The sequence below is a fragment of the Lutjanus erythropterus genome, chromosome 16 (assembly GCF_056507025.1).
Source record: "Lutjanus erythropterus isolate fLutEry1 chromosome 16, fLutEry1.hap2, whole genome shotgun sequence".
Lineage (NCBI taxonomy): Eukaryota > Metazoa > Chordata > Actinopteri > Lutjaniformes > Lutjanidae > Lutjanus > Lutjanus erythropterus.
Genome location: NC_139332.1, coordinates 33,597,192 through 33,611,744, shown reverse-complemented (window position 1 = coordinate 33,611,744; position 14,553 = coordinate 33,597,192). Strand labels below are relative to the sequence as shown.

The 14,553-nt window shown below is 38.9% G+C and overlaps 1 protein-coding gene across 3 annotated transcripts in view; it reads left to right on the top strand.

The window, feature by feature from the left end:
* Positions 1–14,553, top strand: part of samd12 (sterile alpha motif domain containing 12) — a 177,634-nt gene that overhangs the window by 28,535 nt on the left and 134,546 nt on the right. For all 3 annotated transcript variants that reach the window (XM_084739892.1, XM_084739891.1, XM_084739890.1), the window contains exon 2: positions 6,026–6,234. In XM_084739892.1, coding sequence (XP_084596018.1) covers positions 6,026–6,234 — 209 coding nt within the window. The remainder of the gene's footprint in view (positions 1–6,025; positions 6,235–14,553) is intronic.

Sequence of the window (14,553 nt, the reverse complement as noted above, 5' to 3'; positions counted from 1 at the left end):
TGAAAGGAAGTTGAGATCCCTGTTCCTGTGTCACTCTCTGATCGGAGCTCCACTGTAGATGGAGAGACTAGACCAATTTTTTCTCTTTGATCTGTAATAGTGCTGGTTGGCGATTTTCTTCTTCATCTGGCATTTAACGGCAGACTTCCTGTCAGGTCTGGAGGAATAACATCCCAGGAACTTTGGCTAAGAAGAACAAGTATTATCACATTTTGGCATAGACTTAGTACCAAAGTATCTGTTCTGGTGACATCTCTCAAAACTTTTCCCTTTTTGAGCCCCAAACAGAATTTAAATGAAACCATCTGAGAAGTTCAGAGGGGAAATCTTTTCTTTGTTGGAGCTGCTAACAAATCATAGACATCTGAAACGTGATCCAACTATAAAAACGGCTTTTCAAGCCAGAAACGTTGGAAACCAACCGGTTTAATCTTTAACAATCTAGTGAACTTTATGAGCTGAAAAGTACTATTGGCCTATCTGTCAAATAAATATAACAGTAAAAAGTGCAATATTTCCATCTGAAAGTTTTTGGAGAGGGAATGTAAAGTAACACAAACTAGTAAAGAACAACGCCTGAGTAAACGCACTTTCTTCCTGTGTTCTTGTGTTTCACTTGTTCATTCTGACGACGTGCGACTCACAATGAATTCAGAAACATAAACTCCATCTCCAATTTGAGTCTTCCAACAGGAACCTGCGCAGGGTTCAGTGCTCCCTGACAGCACGTATAACAAATACTCCTGCGTCCGCGGAATAATCAATGAAAGTGCAGAGAAGTGATTTTTAAAATTGGGCCCGAGACATTTTCGATACGATTCTGAGGGGAGGTGATTTAAGGTCAGCGGGGGGAGGACGTTTCTTTGAGAGGTTTGCAGTTCGTTTTGTTGCAGTAAATTATATTGACTTCCTACTTTGTTTCTGTCCGGTGTGTGGTGGTTGTCGGAGGAGGAGGACAGGACCACCTACAGCAGCTCTCCCTCTCCTCCTCCTGACAGCACAGATGTTGTTGCTGTTGCTGTCTTGTTCCCGTCACTCTGAACTGTGTCAGCGTGGCTGTAATTGCTCGGCGACAGTGTGGCCTGACATAAGTCTCTAATTGGCTGTTTTCCTGGGCTTGCTGGGTCTGCCAGCAAACCGACTGAATTTTTTGTTTGGCCGACATATGGCTGTCGTCTCCTTAATCCCAGCCAACACCGATTTGTCCATCAGGGACATTTCTAACATTTACTTATCATAGCCATTTACAGGAGTCATTGCTTGTAATAGCTTATCCCACATGTCCAATGTCACTGTGGTTGTTAGAGACCATTAAAAGGACAAAGTCAGAAATACATGTTTCCTCTTGAAGAGATATTTATTCATCCACAAAAAGAGTTTTCAAAGTCAGACTGTGGACTTTCCCTTAGACAAAGCTTCGTAAAAATGTCCTCTTTAGCTCACTTGCTTATTTTGCTCAATTTCTAGACTTTATACAAGTCCTTGAAAACATTAGAATTGTTTTTTTCAAGTTTTGAAAGTTAAGATTTTGGATAAAGAGCTTAAAACAATGGTAATTTGATTACTTTTATAGTTTGTTTTCTGACTGAGTAGTTCACTGTCTAGAAAAAGAAGTTGGAGAGAGTGGCGTATTTTGAAAGATGAACCTTTTCTTTTGTTTTGTAATCTGATCAAATCCTATCATAATCATAATTTTGTGTGTTTAATGTGAGTAAGAATAAAATAAATGGTTTTGAGTTTATACATTTGAAAGAGCAGCTTAAAAATGCTTGAAAAGTGCTTGAATTTGACTTTGGGGAAAAGGTGTAGGAACCCTGAATATTCCTGTTTGATTTAACTTCAGACTACACCAAACACATATAAGCACCTGTCAAAAGACGTTTATTAGTTTCTGACTCTGGAAAAGTGTGAAAAACAGTAAAATTCCCCAAAACTGCTGTATGCCTGAACTATCTCCTCAGCCAAATCACACTATTTCGTGTGATCTCCTTTTGATAACTATAGTGTAATATTTCTCACTTCCAGTCACTGAGCCTGAAATTGCTTGAAGCTCCCCTGGAGAGGCTTTGAAAACCTCTGGTCTGAATAGTTTTTGGGGTGAGTTGCCGATAATGCCTGCAGAGATGTCTGCCTTCTCTCCACTGTAATGGAACTAGATGGAACTAGATGGCACTCAGCTTGTGCAAAGAATCAAAAATAATACATTAAAAAAAAACCAACAGCAACTTTTCTTTGCAGAAGCCATGACTCAGTTACTCCACAGATAATCCACAGACCTTGATGTGAGCATGTAGAAACTACTTTCTTTGTACCAAGCTACAAACACCCACATATTGCCTAGGAAGTGTGCATCTACTCATAGCTGAGAGACTTGTGTTTGTGTCGTGCAAAGCGGGATGTAAACAACAATGGCGTCCTCCTCGGCTGAGCTGCAACCTCTCCTCCATGACTGGATGCACACTCGCTTCTGTGTGACAGTTGGTGGCTGCCATGTGGATTATTTTGGTGAACCGGGTCATGATTTCTGTAACGGGACACTGCTGTTGGGTTTTTCAAATGTATTTGGCACTTTTTTCAGTTCCAAAATCTAAATCTGGATATCTGCCGATACTGTTACTATACTGACACCAGCGCTCCTTTTATTGTCTGGAAAGATTGTTTAGTTTGTGTAATGTAGCTTGTATAATAGCGACCTCCAGCCACTGTGGCGTGCTGCAGGATTGTGTCTTGTGACATTCACACGCTGAGCGTTTGTTTGCTATTTTTTGTTTCAAAAGAACCTGGTGGTTTATGTTGGTAGTTGTCATTTTTGTGCTGATTTGTTGCAGCGATTGTTGTTCTAAACCCCCCCAAAATAATCAGGTTAGTGATCGTGACCTCACATCCATCTGCCCAAAGACCAGTGCTTTGACTCTCACAAACACACTATAAAATCTATTCTATAGCAAATTCTATTTATATTTTTGTGCTAGTTTATAGTTTTAACTATTAGTGAGGTGGCTGTTCTTGATGTTCTTTGAGTGCTTGAACCTCACGTTGAGAGAGAGAAAGAGAACTGCTTGTTATACTGTTTCATTTTCACAACCATCTAGCAACCTCTAGACCCCCTTCGGGTCCCCCTTCCCGCGTTGAGAACCACTGGGTTATTGCACCATGAGTCTGGTGACTAGTTCATTTGATCGCTGCAACTGTATCTGACAGATAAAATTTGGAACACATTTCCCTTTTATTGTATAAATAATGCAAAGAAGACAATATCAGGCCCCAATACTGATCAGATCAGTCTTTGTTTAATAAATAGCACTACATGTAAAACTATATATTCTTCAGTTCTGTTTTCAAGTTCATTCTCACTCACGTTAGATCATTCAGGAAAAGGAAAAAGCACAGCCTATGAAAAACGTTTAATCTGCAGCAGCCGACGGTGACGGCGCAGCCTTCAGGTGTGATGAAAACAGACTTTGGCTTCTATTTCCATGTAAATGAGCAGCTGGTTGTTTTTCAGAACGAATGGGCAGATTGCACGATGACAAACGGCCTATATTTCAGCAACGCCTCACAACTCACTGCTGGCTGTCGCTCCTGCGCCTGCATCGCCGTCTGATGAGACTGAAATAGAGCCTGAGCCTGACACTTCCTGTGAAAACAAAAACTAAAAATAATCACTTCATGGAGGAAAATGGAAAAGTGGCACGATACAAGTTTATTAGAAGGAATTGCTGCTGATTTGTGACTTCTGTCCTTTATCTCCTGAGAGCTCCAGTCTACAGTACAACATTATCACAATCACCTTGATAGGAATTGATTCAGTGGATCCGTCTCTATTTTTAAGTCGTCTGTTTGAGATTTGAACTTGACGGCCACTTTGTCATAAGAAGTCTGAGTTTTATTTGGATTTATAGCTGCAAAAATGTTCATCTTATCAGATTATCTGCTTTTTTGCTACACAACATCAGTTTTTTTGCCTTTCTGAGACCTCAGAGCTCAGTTATCAGTCGTCTGTTACGATGGCACAAGGTCGAGAACTCCATTATACAAGTCAAACATCCACAGAATCAATGCAAACATCCTGTATTTAATTTGTATTTGTGTGCTCTGGATTTGATGTGTGTCTGGTGTCCATGCTGCATGCTAATTCTGGCTTTTGAATAAATCAGCGTCAATATGTTGACATTGAAAAAGTGACAAAATGCTCGAAGACGATGGTCTGCATACAAAATTTACCTGATTTCACAACGTGATGTTGGATGTTGGTGGACACTGTCGTCTCACATTGCAATGAAGGTGATGAAAACAGCTCCATAAATATTACTTTTAAAAAATGTAAGTTTTTCTAACTTTTGTTGAGGAGAAGTAGATTCGGCTGCAGGTCACGAAGACCGGATAATAGTAAATGCAGCTTTGAAGTATCACAAGTGGAGAAAAGTTATCTGCTGATTATTAAAAGGTCAAAAGTTACATAGTGTTTACTTCAAGTTTCCAAATTTGAAATCGGCACTAATCTTCCAAAGTCCTGATTTAAATGAGTTTGTCTCTCAGTATGTGACTCTTCTTGTTTGTTGGGTGATTTGACAGGACAGAACTCAGATTATTGATTGTAAGACGTTGTTATCATCACACTGTCTGACAGTTATTAAACCGTATTTGACGATCCGTCACATTAACACCAGAACGCATCTCATTTCTTGTCATTAGTCCGATTAGTCCTGTGTGTTGATCAGAGTTGTGATTGAGGGTTTGTGTGGCAACAGAAGGATTTCTAGAGTTCTCTGCTGTTTTCTGCATGAAGTGTGTCATAAGTGCATTACGGTACGTGTGCCAGTGTATGTAGGTTATATGTGTGCATGTATGCATATGATATATGTGTGTCATTAATTATGTGTTGGATTTCTGAATTACTTTATGCTTAAATTTTTAATGCAGACTCTTGGAAGATTAGGCACCGAGCAAAGATAGATTCAAATAGATTAAATCAAATTTAATGGCTGAATACGTTGAGTTCTCGGAGGGCGGGGCAGGATGTTGATATTATATCGTACTGCGACGTGAGACTAGATATCTTTATATGGTGAAATGGTATGTCAGTGTTGTCTCTAACTGGTTTTAAAGGCTGCTTTACAGGAAAATGATGTTATTTTCTGAACATAAAAGACTTTTCTAGCTGTTTTATTTTTTGCTTTTACCCTTTTAGCTGGGCTGCAGCTAACGATTATCTTCATAGTTGATTAATCAATCAATTATTTTCTCTATTAATTTATTAATATTTGTTTCCTTAAACGTCTTACTTTGTCCACAGCTCAAAGATGTTCTGTTTATTTTCCTTAAAAAAAAAACTACTCAGACCGATTAATCAATTATCAAAATAGTTGAGGATTCATTTAATTATTGTTAAATTGATTAACTGTTGCAGTTCCACCACTCAGTCCATCTTACTGATGATTATTTATCAAGAAGTACCAAACATCCTTACGCTATTGTCACGTTATCGAGGTATTCGGTCAAAAATATTGTGATTTTTACTCATTTTATCACCTCAGCTGCTTCCTCCTCTCTGGAGAACACAACATGTCATCAGTCACAACCCGCATGATCAATAATTACCTGTATCGACTGATATGAACCTTCACTATTGTGATTTATGTTTCAGCTAAACTGCCCAGGATACAATATTACAGACTGTATTGTATTAGTATGTAAAATTGAATTGAGGCTCAGCTTCAGCAGCTCCTCACCCACCATGTCTCTGCTGCCATCTAGTGGTGGTTTTGCAGTATAGCACTCAGTGTGGGAAGACTTGAAGGGAATCATCAGTAAACTCGGTGACATAAATTTATAAAGCAGTTTGAAATCACCTTAAATCTCTTTAAAATCTATTTGGAGTTCTGTTAAAGAGATCATATGATGTTAATCTGAAGGTCAAACATGCTGAGAAGTTCTTATATTTAAGTTTTTTACAATAAAGTGCAGCTTTAATCACTTTGGTTGTAGCAGTGATGTAATGGAGTCATTTATTTTTTCCACACAGCTGTTCACTGCAACCTGAGCCAGAATGGCATCGACCACCAGATGTGTCCGGAGGACGTGACATCACAGCTGGAGGAAGAGGAGGAGGCGGTGGACGCCGGGGCTGTGCTGCTGGACGACGACAGCCCGACCTACCAGGACATCAGCCCGCCCATGTACCAGAGACGCTCGCCGCCGCACCGCTCCGTCTCCGAGTCGGAGCTGACGCGGGTAAGAGGGGCGCCCGGCGTCTGTTTGATCCAGGCATCAGCCTATCAGCGCACTTCACCCTCAGCACAAATTATTCAACACCTTTAGATTTCCAGCTCAGCTCTCAATAACTGTCGATAAAAATCAGCGCTTCACTTTGGGGGAAGTTGCAGTTTAAGGCCATGATGTGTAAAATATTTATTTTATCACAGCATCCTTCAAGTTTCAGTTGGAAAAATGACATAATCTATTTATCCATTTATCTGTGCCAGACTCCTGCAGCGTCTCTTGCTGCCACTTGGGGGCAGCAAAGACAGAAATGTTCAAACTCTCCACACAGGATTAAAAAGAGATTGCAAGAAGAAATCAAATCTGTTCTTTAACCAGCTAGTCAATGTTTCTCTGAAGTACATTTACTCAAGTACAGTGCTTAAAGGGATAGTTCACCCAAAAATGAAAATTCAGTCATTATCTTCTCCCCTCACGCTGATCGAGGGTCGGGTTTAGTTTCTTAGTCCACAAAACACTGCTGGAGTTTCACAGGAAACCAGTGTTGCAGAATCTCTCAAACTATGTACATGAATTATGACCAGTTTTCAAATGGAAACAAACATAAAATGCCTCCATACTGCTCATGTGGTGTAATCCAAGTCTCCTAAAGCCCCAACATGCCGTTAGCTTGTGTCCTCACACCACACACAGTTCAGACGGTGTACATGTGCATGAGAACGTGGCTCCAAGCTGAAGGTTCTACAGTGAAGATTCAGGCTAAAAACATGGTGTAAGTGACATCTTTCAAGTCATCTTGGCCTGGTGGGGCTTTAGGAGTCGAGCAGCTTCCTGTGAAACTCCAGCAGTGTGAAAACTAAATCCGACCTTCAGTCTGCATGAATGAATTTTCGTTTTTGGGTGAACCTGCCACTGCATTTATTTGACAACTGTAGTCATACCTGCAGATTTAGATTATTATTACAGAATATAATCAAGAAGAAGAATTTCAGGTTTAGCAGCTCAGCCATTTACAAAGTAGTTAAAATTAGTCTGACCTTCATCAGCTGCAACATTAAAGTGATGCTGACATGTTAATGCGTCATTAAATATTATTTTTTTTAATGGATTATTCTGAAATGGATCATTTTGCATAATGACTCCTTTTATATTTGATATTTTAAATGCATATTGCTGCTGAGACTTTTGTACGTCTACTAAAGTAAAATGTACGTTGTTGTATTGATGCTTTTACTCAAACCTGCTACAGAAAGTTTTTAACTGGTTATGAAACTGTCTCAGTTTGTTACTGATGCCTCTGTATGAGCTGCAGAAGCAAACAAGACCATCAGTGAGAAGATCTGTTATTTCTACACACTTTTGTACTCGTGTTTACCACCCGGTTGGATTCTCCTTGAAAACAGATGAAACAATCCTGTGTTTACATTTTCCCACACAAAATTACAGTGAGCAGTACAACCGTCGGTTAAAAAGAAGCAGGAGGAGATTTTTGTTTTGATAATTTTATTATTGATGTTATATTTTGTGTTCATGTTGGAGGAAACCGTATCACTTTTGTCCACAGGGGCGAAAAAATCAACAAAATATTAAAGTTCCTTGTTGTAGCTTTAAAAAGTACTTTTTCCTGACGCTGTAGACATGTGGGTCTGTAACAGGCAACAGTCAGGCCTTATATGTAAGAATTAATTACAACTTTAATACATTTCTACTACAACCAAAGGGATTAGAGTTTAAATACTTCTAGGTGAAGGCTGCAACTAACAATTACTTCCAAAATCAATCAATTTGTCCAATATTTTCTCAATTAATCTATGACATGTTTGGTCCAAAAAATGTCAGAAACTGGTGAAAAATGTCAATCAGTGTTTCCCAAAACCCAAGATGATGTCATCAAATGTCCAACGATATTCAGTTTTCAGTTTTCTTTTAAAAACTGAGTTTTACAAAGTGCTTTGACTCACAAAGCAAGGCAGCGAGTCGGAGAGCGGTATAACAACAGAAATGAAACTGCAGCCAAACATCATCAGTCAAATGCAGATGAAGTTAAAATAAGATGACAGAAAGATGCTAAAAAATCAGGCTGCAGAATGTCAAAATAAATACAATATAAATCAATTTATATATGGCAATATGAATAGATACAAATAAAACAATAAAAGTAATAAAAAAAGGGAATAAAAACAATAAAGCAATAAAAAATAAGTGAATAAATGAATAAAAAACTAGCACCAATAGCAAGTCTAGAAAAATATACTTTAAGAAATTATTAAAAGGTGTTTTACGCCAGCAGACACAGAGCAGCATTGGCATTATTATTTGCATAAATATTTATATATTTACTCCACTTGTACTCTGTTTTGGTTTGTAACCACTCCTGAGGAAAACACCAGCAGGTCAAATTGTCAGTTTGGCTCAATTTATGACCAAACACCTGCAAAACGAATCTTATCATCCTCTGTTGTTTGTGTGGAGCACTAATTAGCAAATGTTAACATGCTAACATGCTAAATTAAACATCAGCATGTTAGCATCGTCACTGTAAGTGTGCACCTAAACAGAGGAGCTAGCATGGCTGTGGACACGCACCGTTGCCATGGTTCCATACTACTAATAATAAGAAATTCATGGCCTGGATGCACTGTGGTGGTTTCAGTGCTTTTATAACACATTTATGTTTTACTAAACTGATTGTGTTTATGGTCAAATCACAGTTTGTGCTCAAAATCGTCCTTGTACTGTAATTTGACAACTTGCCACACGCAAAACAAATCACCCACCCACTTAAATAAAATAATCCCCTCTGTTCCACACATCCACCTCGTCAGCACAAACAAAGAACTTAACAGGGAATAAACACGGAAAGACGAGCTGTGGTTTCAGGCTGCGATTCAACTCGTCCTCAGTGTTTCTGATAATAGATGAAAGGATCCGTCATCAGCTATGCAGAATTACTTCCTCTCCAGAAATAGACCGTGAATGGGACAGTGGGAGGAGACAGGAGTGATCACACACACACACACACACACACACACACACACACACACACACACACACACACACTCTCTCTCTCTCTCTCTTATTCTCTTTTCTCTGTGTGATATCTGTGGTAATCAGCTGTCAATCAAAGCCGGTGAAAGTACTTTTGAGACAGACAAAGTCCTCTGTGTAAACTCTGGATGAGCTTTTGAAATGCAGACAGATGGACAGTCAGCTCTGGGTTCAATTAGTGAAAACCAAGGTTGGGAGGGTAACTTTAAAAATGTATTTTGATACAATTACTGATAACCTGTTGTTGTTTCCCTCCTTTTATTATGTGCTGATGCACGATTAGAATAATAGCCGTAATTCTGCAACTTTAAATGTACTTTAAGTAACATTATGCTGTTCATGCTTCACACTCAAACCTAAAGTGAACTGAAATTAAACCACTAACATTAACTCTATAGCTACTGTTAGCGGTTGTTCACTGTAGGTAAAGTTAGCAGTTGGTTTGTGAAGCTAAAGTTAGCATTTGATATATGCAATCAATGTTAACGGTTGGTCTATGTATTTCATATTAGCGGTTGGTTTATGTAGCTAATGTTAGCAGTTGGTCTGTGTAGCTAATGTAACTATGTTGTCTTCTTTATATTTTTGTAACTGTAGTGGAGTACAGTTACCTTTTTTGTACCCCGTTTACATAATCTTGTTACGTGTAATCCATTACTCCCCAAACACACACTGTAAGAGAGTGTAGATGTTCAGTTCTTTCTGTCTTGAACTGTATCTGTAAGTTAATATGTGGTAACTCTGTGCTGTGTGGTTTTTGTGGGGAATCTTTGTGTGTTATATATCATCATTCTGTCTGAAGCTGCTGCTAAATCTGATTTGCATTAGAGACCTGGAGGATGTTGTATATAAGCTACAATAATTTAACCGAGTAAAGCTTTCAGTCTCACTGTTGTGTCTCTGGATGGCAGTTAAGACTTAGTTTTTCTCTTTGGGGGGAAATTCAATTGGTCAATAAATGCATAAAGACGATAATTACATAGAATGGCAATCCATCCTATCATGCAACACAGCCACGGGCCAGATATTAATACTTATAGGGTCTGAGCTTCATTAAGAACTAGATGGGAGGTTTGCAGCACATTAACATCACTGTTAACAATTAAATGCAACAGCAGTTAGAGCGTCTAACAGCTTCAGTAAATGTCATGTGACAAGGAAAATGTGGGCGAGGTATAATTTGGACAGATATTTAAATTAAAGCCCTCAGATCTGATAAGAGATCCTGACAAACACCTTCACAAGCTGCCTCATGTAACACAACTCCATCCCTGTTACAGATGATTGGATGCAATAAGTTTGTTTTGTTATTTATTTGTTTTATAGGACAGCTTTCTAAACCCGTCACAAAGTGCTTCACACAAGGCAATCTGATCATAAAAAACATTTTCCTAGCACACAGTTTCCCAAACTTTTTCTCAAAGATTCATCTTAGGAGTTTGAGTTGGGCTCAAAACTCAGAAAACTATTGAAGTAAATTGCCTTGAGATAATTTATCTCGCTCATTTAGGTACAAATCAAAGCATATTTGGTTGATTTATGACTGAGAGATTAATTAATTTCTGCAAAGTAACACAGTTTGATAACTCATGCATGTTTTTTCTGCAAAACGGTACAAATAAACTGCAGTCTAAAACTGACGAAATCTTGTTTTGAGTCAGAAACTGAAAAGCTCCAAACTCCTGCAGAGACTGTAATAAAAAAGTATGATGAGCCTGACGAAGGCCACAAGCTGAAAGTGTTTTTGGAGTTTTGACCTTTCCATCTCCATGCACTTTGAAAATTGTACCAAAGTTGTACCAAAAAAACCCCAAACATTAAGTAAACAAGATATTTGGCCTCGAAACGAACATTTTAATGCTAGATTCACTCGCTGCTATGCACACAAGTAGCATTGAGGTTTGATACCCAGCTCTATGTGTAAATCAAAAGGTGTCCTCATGTGGTGTTGACTAAGATGAAGATTTCCGTCTTCTTATATGTCAAAAATGTGCTGAAAATCGTTTTGTTATAGGAAGATCAATCTTTATAAACAGATGAATGCAGAATCTGTAGGGACAAGAGTTTGGAGTTTGGAAGAATTCCGGTTTTGTCACGTTTTAGCAGGCTTCAGCTGCATTCATTCACCTCAGCAGAGATGCGTCTTTGTGTTAAGTTGCTAATTAGACCGTAAACAATGACCAGGACACAGAAGAGGAAAGTCTTGGCCTGGATATCTGTTATCTGGACACCTGCTGGCTTCACCGGAAGCCTTCAAACACTGGCCGCCGCCCCCAGAGGCTAAGTCATCATTGGACGATAGCTAACGGGTCATCGACCAGACATTTAAGATGCTCTCATGCCTGTCTTGTTTGGTTTGGACTTTTGAAACCTCCCCGAGACCATGGCAACTGAACAGCCGAACCTTCGCCTGAGCGAAAGAGGCGGTCTGAAGACTTTATGAAGAGTCAGTTAGAAAGAGCTCACAAGATTCCAGCTTTCATCAACTTTCCAAGAGAGAGAAAGAGAAGAATAGAACTGAACAACAGGCCAGTGTCAGAGACACGCTTATCTATAAACCAATAAATGGGTCTTTTTCAGAGCAGACATTTTTGTCAGGAAATAGCAGTGGAAACAGGTGTTAGTAAAAAAAAAATACTGAGGTTCAGGTCAAAGGGAGTCAGGCTGCTGCTATTGTGCATGTTGGCTCAGAGGAAAGGCTCTGCTACATTGAATAGAACGGGACCAAAAATACACCTCCTCTCAAACGGCACAAGTCCTGTGGTGCTCAAAGTGCATCGTTTGAAAAAGTCAAAACCAGTGTCTCTAAAAATCACGACCCAGTTGCTCAAAATAATCCACACACCTTGTTATGAGCAGTTTCATGAAGGAAGCAGTGGAATCTACTGGAACTACTTTACTTACAGGGTCATGATGTTTTTGGAAAGAGACGCTGGTTTTGAATTTTTCAAAATGTATTTTTTGGCGCTTTGTTCACCGCAGGACTTGTGCCATTTAGGCCCCCCATACTGGAGAGAAGGCAGACATGTCAATGGTTGATATCTCCATAACTCTGCATCTCACACCAAAACTATCTAGATGGATAAAACTACAGGTCAGGGGGAAAATATGTTTTTGATTATGGGGTGAACTGTCCCTTTAAGTGATCAGCCATATTTTAGGCAAAAACTCCTGGTCTCCTTTGATAAGGAAGAAGATAAGAAATTCAATTTCAATTTAATCAACTTTATTGGACTGATGTTTTAGATCAGACATGTTGCCAAAGCAAAAGGTCATATTACACACAATACATACAATATAAAAACTAAAAAAATAAGGAATATAAGTAAACATATGTCTGTTACCATTCCAGAGTCAAGTGGAGATGCAGTTCAATTTCAAAGGTATTATCACCATTATAACCGAGCTCCACTGGATAATTATTAAACTGAAAGTCTTTTCTGTGTTCTTGACTGTACTAAAAATTAGATGAAATAAAATACATTTATGATGCAATTTATAGAAATCACCAGGTTTATGTGAGCCATTATTGGGAGTTTTACTTCAAAATACTGTTTATTTCTATCGAGCCAAGTTGCAAGCAACATAAACCTCCTATAAACAATGTAATATTGATTTGTATCATTGTAACCTGTGTTTATCTTTCTATTTCATACATGGCTGCCATGAAAAAGATCTGTTCCAAGTACAGGAAGACGCAGCTCATATATGATGACAGGATGTAGTTATATATTTCATATCATATCAGTCAATATCAATAATTATTGATCATGTAGGTTGTTCACTCTAGGGCTGCAGCTGACAATTATTTTCATGGTTGATTAATCGTCCATTATTTTCTCAAGTCATCAATTAGTGGTTGTTTATTTTAAAATGTCAGAAAATGTTTTTGGAAAAAAAATCAGTGTTTTCCAAAGTCCAACATGATGTCCTCAAATGTTACATTTAAGAAGCTGAAATCAGAGACTTTTGGCATTTTTTTCTAAAAAATACTCAAACTGATTAATCGATTATCAAAATTGATCAAAAATGTGTCTGAATAATTTAATAATTGATTAATTGTTGCAGCTCTAGTGAACTCGAAGGGGTAGAAGCGGCTAAGGTGATAAAATGAGTAAAATCTCCCAATATTTTTGACCAAATACCTTGATACTGTGACAATGTTGCAGGGACAACTTTCACAAAATATTATGGTGTTTTCACAAAATGTCAACCCAATTGCATTATTTGATAAATAATCATCAGAATTATGGATAAAAGTGGGTAAATGCAGGTAATAGAACAGCTAGAACCTCACTTTAAAACCAGGAAAAGATGACACTTTTATATATATATATAATATAATGATATCCAAAATCTGTCATGATATCAAGGCTCGTGTCACAATATGATATAATATTAATTTACCCAGCCTTAATAAATGGCTCTTCATAAATGTGAAGCTGTAAATCCAGTGCTCACCTGTGGAAAAACAAACCGTAGGTCACTTCAGTTCATCACGTCAGCAGCGTTCATTTTTAAATATTAGATTGAAGCGCCTGGCTGGATTAGTAATGGAGCCGAGGCTGAGCCATAGATTAAACATGAGGCATAAAACAGCCATTTAGACTCAGTCGATGGCTGTAACATCCATAGCAAATCAGCTCATCTCAGCCGTAATCAATATCAAGCCCAAGGTGAATATATCTTGTTTAGTGTTAACACACCCCGCCATGCTTTATGGACCCTGCCGAATCCCAAGGTCGGGCCCCCGTGAAGGGGCCCTGTGTGCTCTCTTTGATGTGACGGAGTAAAGTTGGCGCCTCCTGTTAACAGAGGTTCCTTATGAAGGCTTATTAATTTATCCGGCATAGCGTGTTATTCTCTGTCAGCTCTCTGGACACACACACACATATCTCGGTTTCATCCCCGCTCCTGTATGTAACAGATTAATTAATACGGGGAATTTTCATCTCCTGCCAGCTCTGGCCGAGAGAAGTGGAGCGCGGCAGAGAGAAAGGAGAGTGAGAGAGAGCATGCCAGAGCTGTTAATTAGCTGTGCAGTGGAGATAGGGCCGACGACACAGGGCTCCGTGTCTCAAACAGCCATTCACTCAGTCAACATGACACTAATGGCAGCCACCCTCCTCCTCCTCATCACCCTCCTCATCCTCCTCCTCCTCCTCTCACCGCTTTTCTGTCCAGTCACACTCAGAGCAGAGGCTGCAGTGTAGAGTTGTGACACTAGAGGGTAGTGTGTAACAGTGGATCTGACTGATGCCAGCTGAACATACAGAGGGAGAG